Source organism: Amphiura filiformis, chromosome 5, assembly GCF_039555335.1.
Source record: "Amphiura filiformis chromosome 5, Afil_fr2py, whole genome shotgun sequence".
NCBI classification, from domain to species: Eukaryota; Metazoa; Echinodermata; class Ophiuroidea; order Amphilepidida; family Amphiuridae; genus Amphiura; species Amphiura filiformis.
The window spans coordinates 23536349-23555049 of NC_092632.1; the positions used below are offsets into that span (position 1 = coordinate 23536349).

Consider the following 18701-nt stretch of genomic DNA (forward strand, 5'->3'; position numbering starts at 1 on the left):
GTTTCCGAACACTTTTGATGTCAAGACGCTTTGTCCCCGAAAATCGTTTGGGCATCAAAAGTGTCCGAAATCGGTGTCCGAACGCTTTTGATGTCAAGACGCTTTCTTCCCGACAATCGTTTGGGCATCAAAAGTGTCCGAAATCGGTTTCCGAACACTTTTGATGTCAAGACGCTTTGTCCCGTGGATGGAAATACACTTTCTGGCATATTTATTTTAAGATGAGCGTCCTCAAAGGATAAGCTCACAGAGGGGTTACAGGTCAAAATAGGGGTCAAACTTGAACCTGCTTCAAAGACACCAACACTGCAAAATTGAATTCCTTGTCCCGCAGCGACCGCTACGGATCCGACGGTACTTGTTTATTTATTTATTTATTTATTTATTTATTTATATATTTATTTATTTATTTATTTATTTATTTATTTATTTATTTATTTATTTATTTATTTATTTATTTATTTATTTATTTATTTATTTATTTATTTATTTATTTATTTATTTGAACAGACGCTTTTGAATCAGCGGCACACGCCTAAATTGGCGGTGCGTTCATATAAAAGACAAAAAATACATTTCAAACAATAACAACAATAACTCATAGTAATCAATATAAATATTAAATAATATACAATGTATAAAAGATACACAACCCACTCACCCCCACCCCCACGCTCTCATCCCTCTCACCCTTACTCACCCACATTCATATCACACATAATATACCCTCACACACATGTACACAAGATCAAACTTATGTATATAGGTCTATTACAATAATTACAATCAAAATTATTTACAATCATATGTACAAAGGTAAATCAAATCAAATCAAATCATATCCTATTGTGATATGGCATTCAAACTAATGGCACAATAGCGCTATTGCAAGGCATCATAAAAGTGCTATTGTTGCTTTTGTCAGTTGTTAGCGCCTTTCTCCTTTTTTCGAGATATATACTTTTTTTTCTTCAAAATCACCACGAGAGTAATGAAAGCTCGAGTGAAAGCTGTACGCCCAATGAGAATGTGTGATTATCTTGTGTTAAACATGATATAATTAACATAAAATAATGCAAATAGTGATCAAATGGACAGAGTGGGTTCAATAATCGAAATTGACAACGTTGCTAGTGCTCAAAACAACGCTGTCCATCTTGAAGATGAAATGAGGATGTATTAATAATGGTATAATCATAATCATCAATTTATGGAAGAGAGCGGCGCCAGCTACGGTGTTGTTATACAGCCATTTGCCAACAATTATTATCTCGCTAGCATAGATACAACAACAGCGTATCACCTTGATCAATATACAACTGTATATGATATCACACGGTGAGATGCAAAAATATGTTGTCGAGATTTGAAGAATTTGACCAAAAACTAGCTATTGTATATAGCTAACAGCAGGCACCATATGGAAAACTAGCACGTGCATAATTTTGCATGTATAAACCTATAGTGACTTCTTCTTTACTAGTAATCAACACATCTCTATCAGCGCTCATGCATTAAATCTGGTTTTAATGATTATTGAGGTTTGACGAGGCGGTGGATATAAGCTAGTCATTGCATGCATCCAATTCAATTCGCCATTTCCAGTGAATTTGTCAAGATGGTTGAACGCAGACGACGAAAAACACACACAAATGGCACATGTAATAACTGCACTAGTAAGATGACACAATGGACCACAGCGAGGAGGAAATATCTTGTTAGCGTATATTGTATGCTATGTTGTGTGTGTGTAATGTCACTGTTAATATGGTGTGGTCTTCTAGTGCTATCTTCAGTAGATAGCAATAACGTGTTTGACAGGTGGCCTAGGGATACGCTTGTTGTGCTGTCAAATTATACTACATCACCACCGCCTGGTAAGTTAACATTAATAATTGCCGTTATTGTGAGCTACAAATATCTAGAGTAAACAATTGGTTATGAACGCACGTTTCTGTATAAACCTTTTAAATGCTAGTGCAAATTTGCAATTTCTAAATTAACATTTTTTTAAATACTTTTAATGAAGATTTTTAACACGTTGTAGGATATGACACTATAACATGCTATATATACTACGTAGCCTATAGAGAAAATCTAAGACTATAGTCTATTGTTCAACTCACAGTAATGAGCAGAGCATTTATTTTCAAACCATAGCACGTGTTATTATATAGAGTAGCTTAGAGTAATGGTACCATAACTTCGTTACGTATTGATTTGCTGGTTGATGGTTTTAGCCCAGATGATATGACTTTTTATGCAGCTGCGTGCGGAAAATAAATGCATCAAATTCGTAATCCGCGTTGCAAATTCAAAATCTCCTTATGCGATTGAAGTTTAAGCCCAATACTATAGAAATCAACTTCGTGTGTGAATATTTATTTTGTTTTCTTTCCTGAAAATCTGATAAAATACTCACCATTGTGGTATGTGGGCTATATGGTATGGCTGTGTCCAAATAGGACCCCAATCTTGAACAATTGGGCATTGCGGCCATGGCCAAACAAGCATTGAAGGAGCATCAACGGTTGATCCGAAGATCCGAGCAAATCGATCATTGGTCGCCCGTGCTGCTTCGATGCTGGGAATTAATGAAATATCAACTAATTAATCAAAATGAATGGTAAAATTGTATATAAATGGTAAAAAAGATTAATTGTTACCACAATATTAAATACGGTAATCAAGTAATTGATATTCCATAAATAAAAAGGACCGACCAAGCATCGATGGTCGATTGAAAGATCGAACGAAATTGGTTCTGTTGCCTTAAACTTACAGAATGGACTGGGATTGAGATGTTTTGTCCATGTCATAACACTTGTCTGCTTTTATAAAACTACCATGCTTAAAAGCATATGTGACAACGGGAGCCATTTCCAACAGGAATAATTAAAATTATCAATTAAACAATAAATTACTGACCAGTGACCAAGTTAAAGGTGTGTGACCCAATTGACAGCCTCATCCCTCTGCACTTTATCCCATCCCCATCAAAATGAAGATTTTGCTATCAGAAAAGCTCGTATTTGTCTAATAACTGATGCCTGTAAAATGTTAATTTTGTTATGCATAAAACCACAGAAAAAAACATTACATTACGTAGTCCAAAAGATCATTAGCTCAAAAAGGTATAAGGGATGGAATAGCAACGTTTGCAAAGTATTTTGTGAGCACATCGGACACACCAAATTGTATATGGGGAATGTCCTTCTGATATCAAATAATTTAGGTCTTTTTGGAGAAATATATATCTTCAATACGAAAGGTCAAAATAACCTAATTTGTTTTGGAAACAAATATATATCTTCAATTAATACGAAAGGTCAAAATTTTCATATGATAGGCGGCTTTTCCTCCCAGCTTCATACACTTTAAGTACATATTTTATAAAGTTACTTCGAGGATCAATTTTTGTTTTGATAATTTGCCATAAAATTTGTATCATATACGAAAAAAAAATCAGAATTATTTGATATCAGAAGGACATTCAGAATGCAATTTGAGCTCGATTGATTTGGTGGAGATGTGCGCATTAGAAATTCACATTATTATTATTATTAGTGTTATTATTATTATTATTATTATTATTGTCTGATGTGCTCTCAGGTCCCACAAAATACTTTGCAAACATTGCTATCCGATCCTTAAGTTAGGGTTTAGAGCATTATAGATTAAGATTAGGGATATATAAGTTAGAGTTGGGAATAGAGTCAGTGTTATGTTTAGAGTTAGGGTTAGGATTAGGGCTTAGATATTGAACTAAACACCTCAAATAAAGAAGGTTCCCAGTTATGTAACCCATCCTACACCAAAACCTGATCTTCTTAAGACAATTTGGTTGACAAGGTCGTGTGCAGAATCTTGTTAGCTCCAATTCGATACTAAATTTGCTACCAAAGTGGGCCTAGGCCTATTATGAAAGTTGGTGCATTTTCAAAAGGAGCGAATCAAAAACGAAAATTGCTAAGCGTGGTCAAGCTTGCTTTCCCACAATGTGCGTTTATTCAATTGTTATTGGAAACGCATGGATGAGAGATGAGAATGAGGCGCCGTAGTGTGGTCGTGGCCCGTGGGAAACGCCAAATATACAAGATCTTGAGTTGAACCATTTTTACAAACAGTTACAAACCAGCAGGACTCAAATGTGTCTCTTTCTTTTTAAAAATCTCTTTATGAACAGAGTCATTATTATGTATATGTTTACCCAGCAAACACAAAAACGTTTTTAAAACGTTTTAAATAAGTTATATTTTGGGTTTTGGTTCATGTAAAAACGTTTTAATAACATTAAAATGTCGGGTTATATAAAGGTCATGAAATCGTTTTAAAACGTTGTGTATGAAAACACACTACAACAATATTTTTAAAATGTTTTCGAAATGTCATTGTAAACTATTTTTGCAAACATTTTTGGCCAAATATTTTGTCAACACTTAAATAACATTATGTTAAAATATTTGCACCCAGCAAACACATAAATGTTCTTAAAATGTTTTTTACAAAACGTTTTAATAACATTTAAATGTCGGGTTATATAAAGGTCGTGAAAACATTTTAAAAACGTTATTGTAAATATTTTGGGCAAACATTTTTTGCAAAATATTTTTTCATCCCCAAAATAACATTCTGTTTAGAATGATTTGTACCAAGTTTTCAAAAATGTTTTTGGAATGTTATTAAACGTTTTTATACCCTTTATATAACCCGACATTTAAATGTTTTCTGTAAAACATTTGTGTTTGCTGTGCAGTAAATTACCAACAAATGTTATTTAATGTTATGAAAACGTTTTATACCATTAATGTACCCTCTATATAACCCGACATTTAAACGTTTTCTGACAATCTTTTATAACCTTTTGCGAATGATGTCGAAAACGTTTTGTGTTTGCTGGGTAAACTGTTTTAATAAAATCTGAAAGCATGCTTTCACGAATCTTTAAGTGTTTTTTAAACTGTGTGTACCACGTTGTCTTGAAGGAATACTCCGGCAATCACAACATTATGATGTTAGCAACACAATAATCAAGAACGAATCACGTGGTTTTATTTAAAACAAACTCATATTGACCATAAAAACGAAAAACAGCCGGCTCTCAACACGCGATATTCAAAATTCCCGCGCCGAAATTACCTGTGGCAATGACGTCATGGTTATTTGTGCTCCATTGTCGTCAGCCTTCATTGTGTTACTGGGACGTCATTGCAACAGACAATTTCGGTGTCCGGGAAATTTGAATACCGCGCGTGGTATACCAAATGTTTAGGTGGCATAGAGACAAATAAAACTGGTAAACTTGTAACTTGGTGAGAAACGGATGTTTTTAAGGTAAATATGAGTGTGTTTTAAATAAAACCAAATGATCCGTGTTTGATAATTATTTTCCTAACATAAGGCATTATGTGGCAAGCAAGCTTGACCACGCTTAGCAATTTCGACCGCGTGCATCGTGCAACTTTCGAAAATGCACCAACTTTCATATATAGGCCTATCTATCTTTGTCAATTTAGAGTGTATGGTAGCAAATTTGGTATCAAATTGGAGCTAACAAGATTCTACACATGACCTTATCAATCATATTGTCATAAGAAGATCCAATTTTGGTGTAGGACGGGTTACATAACTGCGGACTTTCTTTATTTGAGGTGTTCTTTCTTTGCATTTAAATTCTACAACTTGTTATTACGGTTATTGGTTTTATGGTTAGGGCGAAGTTATAGGATAAACTGCATGTGTAAGTGCATGTAAAATAGACATTATACATGGTCGAATTCGAAGACAAACTTGTGAAAGAGGATTAAATTTTGAACATGGCGGAAGAGTCACATGTGGGGGCCATCTCCAAAAGCGTTAAATTTGTTGCTCTTAAAACGGTCTACACATTTTTGAATAAAAACGTGTCAAATTTGATAAGGGAAACTATTCAGCCGGATGGGAATATAACAGATTTCTCTTCGAAATGGAAAGATTTCTCTTCAAAATGAATCCGGTATTTTTATCAAAATGACAAGAAACTTACCCATTTCATTTTGACAAGGCAATCTTTTCAAATTTGAAATTTGAAAAGATTGTCTTGTCAAAATGAAATGGGTAATTTTATCAAAGAATGAGTTGGGGATCTGGCAATTTGAATAGTTACTTGTTAAAATAAAACGGAAACTATTCATTACATGTCGGTTCAAAGTATATACCTAATCAAAATGAACAGTGTAAACAAAAAATGAACAGTATCTCATCAAAGCGTATAGTTACGGGTACAAAAATAAATGAGTAGAGGATCTATTTAACCGTGTGAAATTAGAGTTGAGGCTTTTAAAAGAAGCTAAAGTAACTATGGTAACGTGAAATTCAATTCCACATTGAAGTGTGCTCAAACTCAGTATTAACCATAAACTACTGAGCCATACTTTATAACACGGACTACGAAGAGGGGGGCTGTTGCAACTTGCACCCTCCCCCATTCAATTACAAACGTCATAGCCTATATCATTATATTTGGCACCAATGTATTATAGCTATATGGATCTCCTCTATATCCAGTGATACCAAAATAACTACACACATTCCCCACATAATGTCGCTATATGACGTCATAATGTGAGCACGCCCATGTAAATTTGTACAAAATTATATAGGCAAAATTGATTTTCGGCTAAAAATTCCACGAACCAGGGTCTGTCTTTTGGAATTTGCAGGAGAGCATTACAATTGAATGTAAGGAGAAATGGTTAAATTAGTAGAGCTAATCACTCTCCTATATCAGAGCAGTAGGATTGCTACATGTACGCTCTCCTCAAAAGGCATTCACTGACGAACATGAGATTTTCACCGAATTTGCTCCTAAAAGGAAATGACTATTTCAACCTAACTTACAAGTAAAAAGTCAGTAGCTTTTGGAATAATTTGACAAGAGCGAAATTGACAATCATGGATTTGACTGCAAAAAGCAATGCAATGGTGGGGGTCTTACCAGTTACCAACTCCCCTGGTTATTTTTGATGACCGGTCCTACCGCCGGGTAAGGTGCTGGGGTAAAAATTGTATCACTAAAATGAGCGCAAAGGATGGATCTACGATTAGCTTAGGTCGTTTGGCATGTTTGGGCGTAAACACGTGCATTTTCATGATGGATACAAAATCTTAGGGGGAGTTGGTACAACCTCCCTTCGTAGTTCTATAGGGTTATTAAAGATTTTAACATTTTTGAGAGTAAATTATTTAATCATTTATAGGTGTGAAATTTTACTGTTTCTCATTCTCATCTCATTCCAAATTAATTAAAGCCATAATGTGTGATTTACTCCACAGCAACGCCCTCAATTTTTTTCGAATTTCCACTTTTTGCACCATTGTAAATGGTCATTATGTACATAAATGCCCTGTGAAAGACTAAGTCTTTTAAGAGAGATTTTCTGAGAAATACCGATGAAATGGGAAAAAGGCGGAAGATGGGGGTCAGCAAATTTCAACCATATTTTGGCAATTTAGTAAGTTTGGATAAGTGTTCACAGTAATCAGGTTTAAAAATCTGGTATACCCCTCCTAGGAAATATGGGACCCCTAAAATATGCCCCTAACACACATTTCCCTAACTTGTAAAATACCGTTGTATGCCATTTTTGAGCAATAGTTTGGCGCCTAAGACGACCATTAATGAAATTAAATTTTTGTACACGAAATCTTTCATCCTTCATCTTCTTGAAAAAATATAAAACAATAAATATTTATATTGGGATGTTCCATTTATTTACAGGGGAGGGGGCCAATATTTCACATTTTACAACTTTTGAAAAAAACTGAAATATCCTTCTACTTTGTGACGTCATTGTAAGAGTTCCCCAATCTTTTTCAAATTGTTCATTACAGGAGAGAAGCTCTGTACATAGGTTATTCATATGATGCAATAAAAATCATGGAGACTTCTTTACTTTTCAGAAAACACAAACATGTATTTCCCCAATATATGGCATTGGTATAATGATGCTGTATATTACACCAACATCAAAATGTATGATCTTTTCACTGTATCAGTCCCGTACCTTGAGTCAATAGTCAGTTATTGCTTTGAAGAGGTGATCACCACATTTAAGAATACAAACCAAGTAACTGGGTGCTTCTCTTTTACAGCAAATTGGTAAAATCGCCAGTAAATAATGCTCCATGAACTCCCAAACGCGCATTTCCCTGACTTGTAAAATGCGGTTTTATACCATTTTTTGAACAATATTTTTGCACCTAAGACGAGCATTTATGAAAGTAAATTTTTGTACACCAAATCTTTCATCCTTCGTCTTCTTAAAAAAATATAAAACAACAAATATGTATATCGGGATATTCCATTTATTTACAGGGGAGGGCCATATTTCACATTTTACAACTTTTGAAAAAATAAGTGAAATAGCCCTCTACTTTGTGACGTCATTGTAAGAGTTCCCAATTTTTTTCATATTGTTCATTACAGGAGAGAAGCTCTGTACATAGGTAATTTATATCATGCAATGAAAATTATGGAGACTTCTTTACTTTTCAGAAAACACAAACATATATTTTCCCCATAAACCGGTATGGCATTGGTATAATGATGCTGTATATTACACAAACATCAAACGTATGATCTTTTCACTGTTGATCAGTCCTTTATCTCGAGTCAGTTATCTTGAGTCAGTTATTGCTTTGATGAGTTGAGCACCACATTAAGAATTCAAACCAAGTACATGGGTGCTTCTTTTTTTACACCATATTGGTAAAATCACCAGTAAATAATGCTCCATGAACATATAGGCCTATATTTTAGCGTTATCACGATTATTATGATGATCACAAGCTCCTATTCTGACTTTTAATCATTTTACATGTATCAGCACTTTGGGTATAGGAACTAGGCCTACAAAGGGCCCATGACACTTGGGAGGGGGGGAATCATAATACTAGTAGTGGGCTTTAATTGGTCATGTCTTGTTTTTCTTAGGGCAGGTGTGGGGTGTGCGTGTATGTGTTTTATTTGACTTAGGCCTATCTCAACATGAAATGAAAAAATGGTCTGGGGTCCACAAAAAGGGTGGGCCTACCGGGCAAAAATCCATTTTGACCAAATTTACCCTTTTTTTACTCTACACTTTGAACCATGCCCGTAAACCTCATATTATAGAAAAAAGCTAGACAACAGTTTTAAAATTACATAACAATATTGATATTAATGATGAAATAGAAAAATAACATACTGTTAAAAATGAAACATGTAGATAAATTGTTTGCTCTTTTTTACATTTTATATTTTGGTTTATTCTATATTTTTGATATACAGTGTAAGCTATTCGAATAATAATAAAGGGAAGGCAGTTTCCATGGCAACAACCATTTATACTCATTCAGTCATTTTTAAGCGAATTTCCCCCGTAACATTTGATAAATTTTCTTTTAAAATTTTCCAAAAAATTGCCCTTTGGATATAAATGGCTGTTGCCACGGAAACTGGAAACTGCTACAGGCGCAGGCATAATCTGCTGCTCGATCCACTCGGAAGGTTCCATCCCCATTATCATCAAGATAAACCCCACTATGCCATCTTTTGTTGCCTCCCTTATTCCAGATGACAGCAACAATATTTTTCTGTGACCTATGACCTCTTGAAATTCATAAGTACTCTTTAGGCATAAAATGCATGTTTTTAGTAATTTGGGGAATTTTGACCCATTTTCATATTACTTGCATTACAAACGTTTGTATTACACTTTATGTTATTGATATACATGGATTCTTTAACTTTAGGCTACATATATTAGGAGAATTCAAAGAGAAGACAGTTTCCATGGCAACAGCCATTTATACTAATTTTTAATTCCCCAGTGAATTGAGCAAATGTCCCGGTAAATAAAACATGCTATTTTATTAATCACTCAAATGGATATGAAATTATTTAATACAAGAAAGGTAGACCTTCTCCGAATTACTGCGAACGGAGCCAGTTTTGATAATAGTTTTGGTATCAAAATAGTAGCGTCACTTTTCAACAGTTTCAATAAAAAATCTGATTTTGTAAAGATAGCCATGAAATTAAAGCTTAAGGGCTCGGATAGGGATGTTTTTAATTATTTTTTGGGACCTTAGAACATTTTGAATACGAGGAATGTCCTTCTGATATTAAATAATGTAAAATATATATATTAAATTCGCGATATAATACACATTTTATGGCAAATTATTAAAAGTTTATACATTTTTAAAAAATTTAACAGTCCTCAAAGTAAAGTGTATAAATATGATGATATGTACTTAAGGTGGTACTACACCTCTTGATAAATTTGTGACTATTTTTGCATTTTTCTCAAAAACTAATAAAACACTGGTAACAAAAGTTATGTATATTATAGGGGCAAGGAATCCAGTTACTACACTGGAATTTCAGTGACTCAAGTAGCTATTGATTTATTGATCAAATATTGGTTTCCCTCATTTTTGACTGTAACTCCACAACTGTTGTCTGTGCTGAAATAAAATTGTCAGTGCAGTAGTTAGTACTCCTTGCCCCTATAATATACATATCTTACTTGTCACCAATGCGCTATAATTTGTGAGAAAAATGCAAAAATAGGCACAAAATTGGCCAAGGGTGTAGTACCACCTTAAGGCCGACAATCAATTGACAATTTTGACCTTAATCTGATATAGATTTTTTTCCCCAAAACACCAAAGCAGGTTAGGTCTTTTTGGTAAAAATCCGAGCCCTTAAGGGATCTAAAATGAGCGTTTATTGCGTTTCGACAGTATTTTTGTGGGACATGAGAGCACCTCAGACCTATCGAATTGCATTCTGAATACGAAGCATGTCTTTCTGATATCAAATAATTTTCATTTTTGAAAATCACAATATAATACAAATTTTATGACAAATTATAAAAATTTGATATTTTGCAAATTTTGATATAATACAGTCCTCGAAGTAAATTATATAAATCTAATGACATATTCTTAAAGTGTATGTAGCAGGGAGGAAAAGCCGACGGTCAATTGTAAATTTTGACCTTTCATATTGAAGATATGGATTTTTTTCCCAAAAAGACCTAATTTTTGTTGGTGTTTTGGGGAAAAAATCCATATCTTCAATACGAAAGGTCAAAATTTTCAATTGATCGTCGGCTTTTCATCCCACCTACATACACTTTAAGTATAAATCATCAGATTTATAAAGTTTACTTCAAGTACTGTTAAATATCAAAAATATCAATTTTAATGATTTGCCATAAAATGTGTATTAAATTGCGAATTTCAAAAATCAAAATTATTTGATATCAGAATGACATTCTTCGTATTCAGAATGCAATTCGATATGTCTGATGTGCTCTAATGTCCCACAATAAATACTGTCCAAACGTTCATAACCCAGCCCTTAAATGAAAAGGTATTCTTTATTTAATACAACTAGAGAGGATGTAAAAATTGAAAAATATTGCCACGCATGGTAGAAAATGCCACTTAAAATGATTTTTATGCAATATGATGGAGAGAGAGAGGAGGGGAGAGAGAGGAGGAGGAAGAGAGAGAGAGAGAGAGAGCACTCATATAGGAACCTCAATACAAATCCCAAAATCAATTGAATATCAACAGCATGATTGGTATTTCAAAAATTAAAAATCATAGATAGATAAGCATTTTTATGTTAATCATAATAACACCCCTACTTGATGAATGTATCATTCCAATATTACTATTGTCTTTGTTGTTCACTACATGTGATAGAAAATGATTGTAGGCTATATCTACCTTGGAAGAAAGAGATAATATTCATTTGAGGATGCATATAAGCATGATGCAATTTTTAAATCAAAACAAAGGGAATTTTAGTACTAACACGGGGTATTGACACCCAACAAATAATGGAATAGTCCTTTTCTAAGCATTTCTATAGCAAAATTTAGGCCCCAAACTTATTAGGCAACAGTATTGTTGATGTTGTTTACTTCTAATATGCTCACTTTTTATCCAATTTCTTTTCAAACATGGAAAATCACCGAACATGAGTTTATAGCTTAGAAATATCGCGGTTGCATTTTCTGAAAAAGGGCATAAAATAAGATGTGCTCATTTTAAAACAGAAAAAGTCTCCATGATTTTTATTTGCTCAATTGTTTGGCCTATATTTACTTTATCCAACATATCAATAACTTTTACAAAAAATATTGGGGAACTCTCACAATCATCTTGTAAACTTGGCTTCAAAATTGGGATTTTTAACATTTATAAAATTGCTGAAAAGGCCATTACACCCCTCTCTGAAAATGGAACAATCCAAACTTTTTCTAAAGAATTTGTAATTGCTCTGTCGAGACAAAATGTGCATAATTACTGTGAAGTATAAATAAATTGTCTGCAAATTGGTGTTATTACGTGGCTCTAGTCGAAAGTTAGCGCAAATTTCGAAGTTTTGTGTCTGAGAAGACAATCCCAGGGGTTCATTTTGAGGGGGTCCAGTATCTCCCAGTGGGGGTCCTCAAAATTTTTAATACCTCCACTGTTAATACTCATGGACACATGTTTGATTGACAAAATATGAACAAAATTTGCTGACCCCCATCTTCCACCTACCATCTGAGTCTATCGGATAAACTCTCTTAAGTCCTTAAAGGGGGACTCCGGCAATCATAACATTATGCCTTATGTTAGAAAAATAATTATCAAGCACGAAATTTTTATCACGTTGTTTTATTTAAAACAAACTCATATTGACCATAAAAACGAATAAAACAGTCGGCTCTCAATACGCGATATTCAAAGTTCCCGCGCCGAAATTGTCTAAGTGCAATGACGTAATGGTTATTTGTATTCAATTGTCGTCAGCCTTCATTGTATTACCACTGGGACGTCATTGCACTCGGCGCCGGGAATTTTGAATATCGCGTGTTGAGAAACGGATGTTTTTATTCGTTTTTATGGTCACTATGAATTTGTTTTAAATAAAACCATGTGATTCGTGCTTGATAATTATTTTTCTAACATATAAGGAATAATGTTGTGATTGCCGGAGACTTCCTTTAAAAGTGCTTTAAGTTTATTAATTATTTTAAACTGTTGTGATTTGGTAGTTCACAGCATCTTACGAATGGTAGTGAGTTTTGGCAAAACTGCATTGCTCAAATTCATAGCGAGCGTGCAGAAGAATTAAAATATTACAGAGATACTTTTATAGGTGCTGCGGTTCTTGAGTTACATTGTAAAGAGCGCTGAAACAACAACACTTTTGTAAAACGTACATAACTCATTAACAACAATAAATTAAGCAAGTTTGCAAAGTATACAATTTGTAGAATGAACTTTTGCAAAACATCAAGGTGTTAATTTTCAATAATATATATATTGATCTAGATAATGAAAATCGATTTTTAGGTTGCTTCGACCAACAATACCTCGTCTACCCTTAATTACATGCAGTCAAATCTCACATTTATAATAAAATCGGAGATCTCCGGTTTTATTCTGAGTTCACCGATCGAATGCTGGATAAACACATCGCGCGTGCGTGCATCATTGAATCAGTGACTGACGTCAGACACAATTTGATGAAGTTTGAAATTTGACCCTATGTAAAGCTTAATGACGTTTCCCCCACCCATGGGACAATATTTTGCTTTGGGAACAACAAAATTTGCGTACAAGGGACTTTGTCTTTAAGGATTACGAAGAAATAGGTTATACATAGGAATAATAGCTGGGAGCCTTATTATGCAAATCACACATTGTTGCTTTAAGCTGTAAAATGCATATTAACTGCAATTTTATATGACTTTAAATTTTGATATTCAATTAATTAAGTATATTAATTCAAGTTTAATAGCTAATAGAGCAAAGCATTTATGCAGTGATTAAATAAATATTTGAATTTAATATATCCTGAATCTGCTATTCACCGGATAATAAAAATGAAGTCTTTTTAATGTCAATATATAAAACCAAGTGGGCGTTTAACCTTAACCTTCAGGTTTATTAACAGTTTGCATCAAAATGGTCACAATTTCAGCTGGAATAAGCCAAAACAAACATTCATTTACTTTCTTTTGTTTCATGAACAATAAAATTAACATTTGATAACGTGTTGTACAATTCGATGATAAAGAATGTCAAGTTCAATTTGAGTGAGGTCGATCGAGGTTGTTTACTGTTTTTACTTTTTGGCAATACTTACAGAATAAATGCAGATTTTGGCATCAGATGAAATCTCATAGTTTTCTCAAAACCCGAGTAGAATTTTAGGCCTGGAAATTTTCTTTCATGGACGAATTCTCCTGCCAGCAGGTCAACATAAAAGAAAAGCACATTATTAAAATGACTATAATATATGCCTCTTTATACTATATCATTGTAAACATATTGAATTCATGAATATAAATAATAAATGATGCGATATATAGACTATGTATATTCTGATGAGTTTTTTATAGGCGGTTGCCAATAGTGATGTATGGATGGCGGATACCTTCAAAATACGCATAAGATAATAGGCCTACGCTTAACCTTTGACGTCTAAGGTGCAATATAACCGTGTATATAACACGCAAAATCTCTTTCAAATGAATATTTATCATAAACTTGACTGTCTGGCCGGAGCAGTCTGGCTAGGCCCAGGCCCGGGGTGGCACTTAACACAAATGACCGTACGGGTATACATGTTCCCCCGGAAAGACCTCACCCCCTTTTTCTGGATTTCGCAGCTCCGAAAGACCCACTATATTATTTGCCCGGGTATATTTGACCAAAATAGATCTCCGAAAGACCCTGCATTTTGATCATTTCAGCTCTAAAAGACCCCAAAATTGCTCATTACTCATATTTCTTGTTTTTTTCAGGCGATTTTTAACCAGAAACCCAAGAAAGACCTATGATTTTGACTGTTCGGCAGTGTTCGCAGCTCCAAAAGTCCCCATTTTATTGTTCGCAGCTCCGTAAGACCCCCCCCCCCGTTTTGTTACCGGTACGCCGTCAGCTCCCAAAGACCGACCACCTCAAAATTCCGGGGGCACATATCCACCAAATGTTTTTGATGTGCCCCCCCCCCCGGGGGCTATGCCTATACCGTACCGTATATCACAAGAGAGGAGCCAATCCAACAATGCAACTGGGATTAGGGTAATGAAACGCACGAAAGAAAAGAAAAGTCCTATAAAAGGTACATTAGTAACCAAGTCACAGCTAGTCCAATCAATATGATTTCACTTGGACATAATTGCAACGGAAAGATTGCAAGCATATAGGCCTTCATGTATATCTATAAAAGCTTATGCAAAGCCTCCTGAATAGCCGGGTGAATAGCATATCAGAAAAGGAGTTAATACATTTAGTAAGTTTGCATAAAACCAAACTGACTGGCCGCTTATACAGGGTAAAATTTTAAAGGTGGTCAAACCAATATCCTCTCACCATATAAGGATTCAGAAAAATTATTGTTTACCATATCTCCAACGAACAGTTTTTGAGTTATAAAGCAAAAGGGTCACCGGTTACATAATAGGCTCCACATAAGTCAAATCGTGACTGAAAAATGCTCCAAAATTTATATTTACAAAATGGCCTCAAGTTATTCCGATTGCAAAAAAACGTTTTAAATAAAGAATAGTTTGCCATATCCCAGGTGTTACCCACCTAACATATGCAAAGATGTTATTCTGTTTTGTCCATAATGTGTATACCAATCATTTTAATGCGGCGATATATAATTTCTCGGATATAATTTCTGAAAGTTTAGGCTTTTATAAGTATTGGGATATTCCAGAAATTAATGACACCCCCCTAAAGAAGACGTGTAAGTCTGTACCATAAATGTTTGGGAATTCCCGGACCAAAATTTTATCCAAAAAATGGGAATTCCCATTTTGACAATAAAATGCTTAATGCTAAATTGGGAATTCCCAGTGTCCCTAAAGAAGACAGGCAAATTTTTGCCAAAATTTTGGGAATTCCCAACCGGGATTCCCAAACCTAAAATAAAAAGGTGTCTTTTTCTTGGGAATTGCCATGTCTTCTTTAGGGTTGTAAAAATAATGACCATTTGGGGGGGGGATTCCCAGAGCAAAAAATGGTGAAAAATGTTGGGAATCCCATGTCTTCTTTAGGGAGTACGGTACCTTTTTGGAATAGCCCATTATGGATTCGCAGGATTGTCAAAGTCAACCATATAACCCTGCACTGATTTGACTATCCGCCATTAATCATCTATTTTTACATGTTCATTAATGATGCATGGTGATGGGAATGACACAAATGGGAACCGAAGATTAATCATGAAAATGCGATATAATTTTCGATTCCAGATTTTGGTATTTTTTAGGGTATAGGCCTATGCCTATACTCTAATCCTTTTTTGCGGCTCAAATGGATTTTTTTAAACATTCCCAGAATATGTTTTTCTTATTTGAAACAAATTGCCGCTATTTTCTGATATCCGGAGTAAATCCGGATACACATTATACATGCTATACATAGCTCGGCTCAGCTTAAGTGAACATGGTCCCTGTTGCAACATTAATGTATTTTTCACGATATGACGTCTTTAGAAGATTCAGATCTTGACGTCGTTAGATGTTGACAATGATAAGTTGCAGTGATTAGCAGCAATGCCAATGCATGTCTGTTCTAATTAATATGATTTCGACGCCGATTTACATATTTTCAAGACTTTCAGAAAATTTTGAAAAATGATCAAATTGTAAGGTGTCGTCAGCAGCTGGTCAACACGTGCATGACGTGCAGAGATTTTTAATACAAGTATAAGATTAATGGAGAGTCTTAAATCACCCATCATTTAGTTTAATCATTCATAAAAATGAAAATCAAATCACATTACATTTTTATCATCTACACAAAAATGCAAATTAAAGCGATATAAAACAGGTGGTAGTGTCCATATGGAATGTTTTTGTAAGCTGCAGTGTTCTAAATCAGTGCATGCCTTAGCTTGTGCAGATTTCTCCCAGCCCCGGTAAATCTCAACATTATAACTAAAACATGCGCAAATTGATACTGTAATTCTAAGGTTTCCTGTACCATGATATTAACCATGCTATTCTTTTATCTTATAATATATAAAACCCCATCCTTACCCCAGGCCAGGAGCCTTATCCATTTTATTTTATACATTTTAAAGTTGTAAGCACGTTCCGTTTTATGCATGCATTGCTGTGCTTAGAGTGACACTTTTTCAGAGGTACATTAATTTGCAATACCATTATACTAATTTTATCTTAAACAACTCCAATTGTTTCCTATGTAAATTTTAAAATGACTTCATGAAAATCATATTAAAAATAGTAAAACAATTGTTGCAACTGACTTTATATGGTTCGTCTCTAGGGCAATTACATGTTGAACATCAGCTGCTAATAGACAATTAAGCGAGGCGAGAAGTAATTATGAATACTAAGAATTAATGATTGAACTGGTCGGTCAACGACACAGATTAGATTCTGTGCAAAATACAAGCAATGTTATACTTATATATCTATAGGCATCAAAATCAATGTTACACGCACGTTTTTTGGTTTGGTAGTTTTTTGGTGTTTTTGAAAGCCTGCCTCTTCCCAGGGATGTTTATATTCATACATTTACCTAATTTCAGGCATTTTGTTTGCTTGCTTTTACTGTACAAAAGTGTAATCGTGGACATAGTAATTGAATCTCGGGTACCACTATATGAACGAATAGCCTCATGTCAGCGACACAGATCGTTAGCCCCGTTCAATTAACAATTAATTAGCCTACATCACAAAATTTAACCCAATTAAAGTTGTGGGATATGGAATTTTACACCCGACACATCCAAAGGACATGGTTAAAGATCTGTGCCCTGGGCAGATGAGTAATTGAGTATGTACACAACGATATTGCGAAAAATGGTAAAACTACATTACTCGGACATTTGCCTGACCGCCTTTGTATGTGGTACCCATGCCATACTATTTGTAGTCCGATTTGCGTTAGACTGAATATGATATAGTTTTTGTTTCTTAAAACCTGAAATATACAAAGAACCACACTCTACAATGACCCACTTTGAACTTCAGTATACCATGAATTGTTATTATTTTGTTTTGAGATACACGATGGTTGAAGTTAAGTATTCGCCATTAATGACAATCAAGTTAAATTATAATTTGTTTTGAAGAGAGACATGTTGATTTTTATTATTAACTTATGTGTATGCACGTACGGTTATGATGTTCCTATATAGAATCTAATTTTGCAGTATTATAAATACATTAAAAAAAAAAAGTACACACTAGTTTGAGCGGTCATAACTTGTACTTATAAATATTTGATGTGGACGTTTGGAGAATTTTGTTAACTGCAGTATAATGATACCATGCGTCCACTTGTGTAAACGAAATCAGAATGATTGAAACTGATTGAATGACAATAAGTGTGATTCTTCATTTACTATCTAATAAGGAGGCCTGTCGAGTGCAGATCCGTCGGAACACGCTTTTCAATACGGAATAAATGCTAACCTCATCGTGACATCATACAAGCAGCAAAGTTCATTTCCTATTGAAAAAGCGTTATCCGACGGATCTAGTTGCAGTTGACCATTCTGCTATGGAAAAATACGTTTGAATAATGTGTCAACCATGCATTATGTTTTCCCAATTGAAAAGACCGCGATCAAGGCGGATTCTTATTAATCGACGACACACGCTCACCGTCGCTCACAT

General features: G+C 34.4%; 1 protein-coding gene across 1 annotated transcript in view; it reads left to right on the forward strand.

The window, feature by feature from the left end:
- Positions 1–1268: 1268 nt before the first annotated feature.
- Positions 1269–18701, forward strand: part of LOC140152821 (sodium/potassium/calcium exchanger 5-like) — a 45027-nt gene continuing 27594 nt past the window's right edge. The window contains exon 1 of the mRNA XM_072175330.1: positions 1269–1877. Within this exon, the coding sequence (XP_072031431.1) occupies positions 1577–1877 (301 nt within the window). The 5' untranslated portion in view covers positions 1269–1576. The remainder of the gene's footprint in view (positions 1878–18701) is intronic.